The following is an 8340-nucleotide window of genomic DNA, read 5'->3' on the forward strand; positions in this document are numbered from 1 at the left end:
AGTGTTTCCCTAAGATGGACTTTTAAATCAATGTACCTAGGGGAATCCGCTTTACCGGTATATGCAAGTCGGGGGTACTTCTGTGTTTCCCTAAGAAGGATTTCAAAACCAAGATACCTGGAGGAATCCGCTTTATAAATACATGCAAGCTGCGAGTACTTTTGTACTCGCTTGTCTTGTCTTTATGCAGACCGGAATATGTTTCCCTAAAACGTACTTCTGAGAGGGCTGGGAAAATCGTCATTTCAGATACAAGAGGTGAATGGATTTTGACGGTTCGAGAGCTACGTAATCATGAGTGATCCAATCATTCAGAGGGGAATGTAAAATAAAATGATCGTTTGACAGTCCTAGGCATCATATCAAACGTAGAACGGTCATTAAATGTACTTGTAACAAAGAGCATAATCTATTACAATGCATGAATTGATCTTACATGGCAACTGTTTAAACTTTTTACTTACAAAGCTAATATGTTGAATTCAATTGAATTCGAAAATTGTTTCATTCAATCAATACAATACACTAATACAATACTAAGGCAATGGTAGTTCTACGTCATCCTTGCGGTTATTTAATAGATTTTACGATTTCCAAAAAAACTCTAACTTTGACCGCTTTGTGCCACTCTCCCTTAAGTCCAATCGACCTGATATTTAGGGCGTTTTTTCGAGGTGGTGAACATTTTTTGTGGAGTAACTTATTGAAATTCGAGATTACCATTTTCAGTATACATCAATGCAAAAAATAAAAGATGAACAATTACAACGGACAAACCTATCCATCCATGGTTATCTATCTAAAAGTGTTAAACAACAGAATATGTTCATAATAGGTACACTAATCATTTGTAGGCACCACATAATTTATTTCATTGTTCAGATAAATTTCCTTCTGCTAAAACGTAAGCGCTGTCTTCGTTGTGTTCAACGCGAGTTAACATGATTTCATTCCAGAGAATAGGATAGCTCTCGTATTATCGTGTCAAGTGAAAATTAATTAAATTTAATTTAATACAATTTTCATTCTACCGCCCGATCCGATAAGGATTATCCTCTATCGTGTGAACTTGTAGAACATACACAGGGTTGAACAGAAATCTGACACATTTAGCGGGGAAGAAATTAATTTTCGTTCGGTTTCGTACGGTTAAATCAACCCTGTTCAGAGTCATCGTGCCAAATTCATGTGCCTCTAACCAACAAAAGGATTTTATCTGATGGCATGTACAACGCGCTTTGCAACATAAGGGGTACATCTACCGGTTCCGGAAGTTGTTTTCTTTACTTCCTAGCAAGGAACGTGTTACTTATCAGCTTTTCGTTGTTTTGTTTATCGTTTCGAGCCATTCAGCTAAGCTTCTTTTCTTCCATCTATCTTCCCAGTTGAAAAGACTCAGCAAATAGATCAAAGTGGGGTTTAACTATTTTCAACAACCTTATAGGAGTAGGTGCACGGGTGTAGGATGGAGTATGAGTTATATCCCCTGCTGGGACCGACATAGGTGGTTAGAACGAGATGCATGAGTTCCGCAATTGTTTCATATATATTTTTCATTCAAACGATAACATATCCCGATAATGTTTATCCTGTTTAATCCCTTGCTATGGTTCAACAACAGCAGCAATTTGGCTTTGCTCATATTCAAAATGTTCGTCGTATTATCAAAAACCTCTAATGTTCATTGTGTTATCCCTCTGAGCGTCTCTTCCAATAATCAAAGCACATCTTAGACCGTATTTTTTTAGAATGACGTGTAATTATTTTGACGATTTGCTTTCCATACGAGTGCTATACAGAAAATAACTGACATTTTAGACTAGAGCAGCTAGGAGCGGGGTAAGAGCCATCATCTTGGTGTCAAAAGATTTCTACTCAGCACGCATCAAGTTGTGGTAGGTTCGAACCTTTTTAAACGGTTTTTGTCCTGTAATCTGTTTGTATGTTTGCATGTTTTTTTTTTTTGATGAAGAAGGTGGAGATCTTTCTAGACACCCAGTCGCCATGTTGACTGGGTAGTGTGAGATTCTTACTCACTAAAACCACCTCTTATGCGCCTTGCCTTTTCCCCCCGGAACCACCGTTTGGTATTACTTCGGGAGGAGGTTGTGCTCGTGCACTCATCTCTATGAATTTGCTATGCTACTTCTTTGTTCTTCTCTCCATCTTCGTTGGAGCATCGTGAGTATTTTGGTAATAGCAGAATTCACCGCATTCCACGTGCTCTCTATTTCGCACATTCGTTGAACAACGTTTCCATCGTTTACATCTGTGCTGATCTCGCTGTCCATTTGTTCTCTTTCTTGGACGAAGCGAGGACAGTCGAAAACCACGTGCTCCGGCGTTTCCTCTATTCTATCACACTCAGGGCAGAACGGTGAACTTGCATGGCCGAATCTGTGCAAGTACCGTCTAAAGCAACCATGTCCGGATAAGAATTGTGTCAAGTGGAAATTGATTTCACCGTGCTTTCTTTGTACCCAATTGATTATATTTGGGATCAATCTGTGGGTCCATCTACCGTTAGGGGTGCTGTTCCACTCCTGCTGCCACTTCCTCATGGAGTCGGCTCTTGATGTTACTCGAACTTCTCTATTGCTCTGTGTGCTTGTCGTCCTCAGATTGTAGCACACACTATCTTCGCTCAGAGTGATTTCGATAGGAACCAATCCGGCTATGACACATACCGCCTCCGCAGATATCGTTTTATAGGCACTGGCTACTCTCATCGCCATCATCCGGTAAGTTCTGTTCAACAGCCTACGGTTTTGTTGTAATTTAAGCGCTGCTGTCCAAGCCGGACCACCGTATCGCAATATCGAAGTGGCTACACTGGCCAGAAGGCGCCTCTTACTACTGCTTGGCATTATCGGGCATTATCCTAGCAAACGCCGTGGAAACTTTAGCCGCTTTTTCACACGCGTATTTCACGTGGCTCTTAAAATTGAGTCGGTCCTCTATTATAACACCCAGGTATTTAAGTTCGCGTTTGGAGACGATAGTATGCGCCCCAACTGTTATTTCCGCCCGCTGTACTGCTCTGTGGTTGCTGATTATCACCATTTCTGTTTTGTGGTGTGCGATCTGCAGTTTAGCATCGTTCATCTAATCTTCAACAGTTTGTATTGCCTCAGTAGCCAACATTTCTACTTCCTCTCGGGACTTGACTGTTACCGTCAAGGATATATCGTCGGCGAAGCCGGTAATCACTACACCCTGCGGAAGCTTCAACCTCAGCACTTCATCGTACATTCCATTCCATAGTGTTGGACCCAAGATGGAACCCTGTGGGACACCCGCTGTTATGTTAAATGACTCCTGTCCCTTGTCTGTGTCATAAATCAAAACTCGGTTCTCGAAATAGCTTTTCAGGATCCTACAAACATAGTTTGGTACCGTCAGTCTGTGCAACGCTTCGGCGATAGCTTCCCAGCTGGCACTGTTGAACGCATTTTTTACGTTGACCGTAATTACTGCACAAAATCGATTTCCACGTTTTTTTCTGCTTCAACACTTTTTCAGCTGCTTCGACAACTGACAAGATGGCATCCACCGTAGATTTATTTTTCCGAAATCCGAACTGTATCCTCGAGAGTCCGTGTTCACTTTCTGTGCATCTTGACAGCCTGTTGAGGATGATCTTCTCTAACAGTTTCCCAAGGGTATCAAGGAGGCAAATCGGTCTATACGAGGATGGATCCCCTGGTGGCTTTCCTGGTTTTGGCAGTAGGACCAGTCTCTGCTTCTTCCACATGTCTGGAAAGTACCCCCCATCCAGGCACTTTTGCAGCGTTGCCCTGAAAATATCAGAGTTCGCTTGTATTGCGGCTTTGACCGCCACATTTGGGATTCCGTCGGGGCCAGGTGTTTTGTTGATTTTTAATTTTCTTGCTGCCGTAATCAACTCCTCTGTTGACACTCTCTCAGTTTCTCTTGCTGGGCCTGATTTCGTGCTTAAGGGCGGCTTTTGCTGTTTTGAATAATTCTCTACGCTCTATTCTTTCGCTAGTAGTTCTAGCCCTCTGTATTCTCCTTCTCGCTCGGAGACAGTCCGAGCGAAGGGAGTTAATCACCTCGTTCCACCAATAAACTGGGCAGAGTTCGTTTTTCGGTGTTCTTTTTCTCGGCATGGCGACGTCACATGCTCTCACCATTAAGGCCGTTTTATATTATCTAGCACGTAGCGTTAACGGCACGTACCGACACCGGCAGACAAATACATGATGTATTCATATCATCAGGCATAGCAACTTCTCTGTAGGGACCGGCAGCGCAGACGGAGCAGAGAAATGCTACTGATGATTGAACCGATGTCGTACCGAAGAGCGACGATCGCACCCATACCACGTACTTCGACGTTTGATTTGTATGTATGGTGCTACTCGCTCGTGTAGCTCGTGCCCGGCACCGGCAAAATATTCTTTTCGAGAATTCCTTCATGCATTTGTCTGAAACGTGCTGTGTATGCCCGGAGCCGTTCCGCTATATATACGCATACACATTTGAAACACACGCAATAATATTTGTCTTGCATGAAACGTGCCGTGCCAGTTACGCTACGTGCCTGATAATATAATATTACCTTTATACTTGTCAATTCACTGGCGCTCGTGTTATTGACTGATCGTTCAACTCGGAGTGCTTCCAGGAAGAGATTTTTGTCGATTTCATCCGACTTCCATCTTCGCCCCTCTGTTCTCATTATTCGTCTTTTTACTAAGTTCTGGCTGCTCACATTCAGCTTTGCCAGAGCTTCCAGCAGACTAAAGCCCTCATGTTGGTAAATCACCCGGTCACCCAGTTTCCGTTATCTGGTGGTACTTGATACGGCTCTGCTATGATCGCCACATCGCATTTGGTTTCTGATGCGGCTTGCCATAGCAGTTGTTGCGACGTGTCGCAGTGATTCAGGTTTATCTGGGTTACCTCCATTTAGTGATTGCTGCCATCGCCCTTTTAAAGACCGGGCATCTCGGTCCCCCTATAGCGTGGTCTTTTTCTTCCTCCGTCGTGCAGAGCAAGCACCTTGGGGGCTTAGTACAATTTTTTGCAAAATGCCCCTTGTCGCCGCATCTTATACAGAGCTCCGATCTGTCAGGTCCTTTACAGTACTTTGCTTGGTGACCAAAGTCCATGCATTTGAAACACCTAGATACTTGCTGGATAGCTCTCAGGGAGCACACCGTCCATCCGACTTTCATCTTACCAGCCTCCAACAGCTTGCTGGCTGCGGTTCTTGGCAGTCTTAAGGGCTACTCTCAATTCGGTATCTGTAGTGATCTCATCTAGGTTTCTACATTCTACAACTGTTTCTTGGAACAGAGCTTTCACTTTCGCTGTTTCGCCCAACGATTTCTCGACAAGCTCTTTATAAGTTGAGCTTTTAATCGTTGGGTCCTTCTTTAATTCGAACAGCAATTGTCCATTTTAAGTTCGCCTTACTTTGGCCACGTTTTCTCCGAGATTTTTCAGGGACGGATCCTCTTTTACTTTTCGCAAGATCTCAGCATACGTTGCAGCGCCCGCTGTAGCCACAATCAGAGCGTCCGGCTTTGGCCTCTCCAACCTAGGCTTCAGTTTATCTTTCTTCTTCTCTTCTCTTTTCTTTCTTTCGATCATTTTCCACTCATTTATCTCTTCATTGTTCTGACTGTTTTCACCATTGGCAACATCGCTACCATCTTTCTGTTTCTTTGCTGCCCTTTTCTCTTCAGGAGTTAGTCTTTTCCTTTTCGCGGTTAACGGGGTACTGTCACTCATTGGTGTCGAGATCGCTTCTATCGGCTTACTCTGCACATTCTCTTTCAGTGCATTCTCCGCCTTTTCTGCTCTTGCTCTCCAGAATTGTTGCTCGCGTTCGGCTGCTGCAAGTGCCGATTTGATTTTTGTTGTCAAGGTCCTTATGACGGCGTGAACGTTACTGCTAGGCTTAATGTACTCGTAGAGTTCGTCAGATGCTCTTTTGGCCTCACCCAGCTTAGTTTTCTCGTATTGCAGGTTTGGCTGCTCTCCGATAGATTTATCGCTTGTGGGTTTTGGTGCTGGTGGTTGGTTCAGCGGCGGTGATCTCATCACCTGTCCCCTTCTGGCAAAGATGCCTACCTCTTCGATTTCGCTCTCGATTTCTGTTAGATTTGTTTGGAAATTCATTTTTGTTGTTGGGTCCCAACTCCGGGCCGCTATCTCCGCTCGTTGTACATAGTCGCTATCAGTGATCCCATGGTTATCTATGCAAGCAGTGAGGCCATGCAGGCGTTGACACGGTCCTTCATGGGGTCCGTGTTCAGAGCCAGATCAGCGCAAGTCAGGAATGTGACATCTGACGCCTAGTACCTAGTGCCTGAGCCTAGACGAGCATCGAACGTACCCGAAGACTTGCCAAGTTATTACTGGGACGGGGGCAACCGCGCCATTAACCCACACGCCGTTTCAGGAAGGTGTCACCCTTCCTTACTCAGGGAACAGGATAGCACGACTGTCAGCCTTTAGCGTCGAATGTAAATCTCATCCTTAACATGTCCGTTTTCCGTGTCGTACCAGTATGTCGTAATCAGGATCTTACTGGCGTCGATCCTGATGTGCTTATCACTCCCTACGTTGCTCCTGTACACGGTATTTCCCCCGTGCAATCTCCAATAGGCTTTACCGCGCCCTTACTCGCGATGTCACCCGATTAGTCGCCTCATACAACAGGGACAGGGACCAGGACCCGAAGTGCTATTCTAGGCCGGCAACTCCACGGCGTTGTTTGTATGTTTGTATGTTTGTATGTTTGTATGTTTGTATGTTTGTATGTTTGTATGTTTGTATGTTTGTATGTTTGTATGTTTGTATGTTTGTATGTTTGTATGTTTGTATGTTTGTATGTTTGTATGTTTGTATGTTTGTATGTTTGTATGTTTGTATGTTTGTATGTTTGTATGTTTGTATGTTTGTTTTTTTTTTTTTTTTTTTTTTTTTTTTTTTTATAGAGGTGAGGAACGCTCTTCCAGCCTTATCTGGGAAGGGATAACCCAGACGTCGAGTGGGGATCGCACCCACAAAAACCAAGCCCTCTACTCGTAGCCTCATTCCCCCCGGGACCACATCTAGGCGACTACTTCAGGGGGCGGCTGTGCTCATGCACTTCACGAGTTTTCAACGCTAACTAGCGTTGATCCTTCCCTTTTTCTCTATACATCTCATTTACGTTTCCGTTGTACTCCGCCACGCACATCCGCAGCACAGGCTTCCTTTTACCCGTCGAGACGTGTACCGATTAGGAATTGCCCTCCAACTTGACGCGCAACCCGTCACAGTCACCCTCGCGGGGTTTCTCACCTGTCGAGACGTGAACCGATTAGGAAGCGCCCTCCATCTTGACGCGCGCCCCGTCACAGCCACCCTCGCAGGATTTCTCTTCCCAACGGAGCGCCGATTAGGCAGTGCCCTCCAACATAACGCGCACTCCGTCACAGCAACTCTCGTGGGGGTACCCCCCGATTTGATGATGCTCTCCTAGGCTCTCGCTCCGCCGAAACGACCCTCGCAATGTTCCTCTCTCAATCCACCAACAGGCATTGCCAGCATTTTCTTGACCCTGCTCTCCAGATTCCGCTTATCCGTCGAGACGTGTACCGATTAGGAATTGCCCTCCAGCTTGACGCGCAACCCGTCACAGTCACCCTCGCGGGGTTTCTCACCTGTCGAGACGTGAACCGATTAGGAAGCGCCCTCCAACTTGACGCGCGCCCCGTCACAGCCACCCTCGCAGGATTTCTCTCCCAACGGAGCGCCGATTAGGCAGTGCCCTCCAACATAACGCGCACTCCGTCACAACGACTCTCGTGGGGTACTACACTTTGCAACAGCCCTCGCATTTGTTCCTCTTCTATGGTCAGGGGTTATTACTACGCTGGTCGGCCCTCCACTTCCGCTGTAGCTCGGACATGATGTGTATGATTACACTGTTCACAGCGTTCCAGGTGCCCTCGTCGCGACACATTTTCTCTACTATGTTCCCGGCATGAAGGGCAGGCAGCCCCTCGCGTCTTGCGGTGAACCTGGGACTAGGATTGGGCGATCTTTACGAAAAGATCGATCTCGACGAATCGATTTTCTAAACGGCGTAGGGATCGATTCACTGATTAAATCGGCAAAAAAGAATCGATCTTTGCCGAATCGATCTTCAAAAAATCGGAAGCATTTCTCCAATTTATCTACTTATGTTATATGGGTATCGTCTTCTGTTGAAACATGGAATGAAAATTTCATGGTTTTATTCAATAATCAAGAGCACAAAAAATTAGATCTTCGAAAATAGTGTTCTCCAGAGCATTCATCATGGAATCATTTAATTAA

The 8340-nt window shown here is 45.2% G+C and overlaps 1 protein-coding gene across 1 annotated transcript; it reads right to left on the minus strand.

Moving 5' to 3' along the window:
• Positions 1-3105: 3105 nt before the first annotated feature.
• On the minus strand, positions 3106-6150 carry LOC129761118 (uncharacterized). Its single transcript, XM_055758827.1, has 4 exons — positions 5443-6150; positions 5207-5400; positions 3385-3797; positions 3106-3329 (listed from the first exon to the last, which is right to left on the minus strand). Exons 1-4 carry the CDS (start codon positions 6148-6150, stop codon positions 3106-3108), a joined length of 1539 nt encoding a protein of 512 aa, XP_055614802.1.
• Between the last annotated feature and the right edge of the window lie 2190 nt (positions 6151-8340).

The sequence above is a fragment of the Toxorhynchites rutilus genome, chromosome 1 (genome assembly GCF_029784135.1).
Source record: "Toxorhynchites rutilus septentrionalis strain SRP chromosome 1, ASM2978413v1, whole genome shotgun sequence".
NCBI classification, from domain to species: domain Eukaryota; kingdom Metazoa; phylum Arthropoda; class Insecta; order Diptera; family Culicidae; genus Toxorhynchites; species Toxorhynchites rutilus.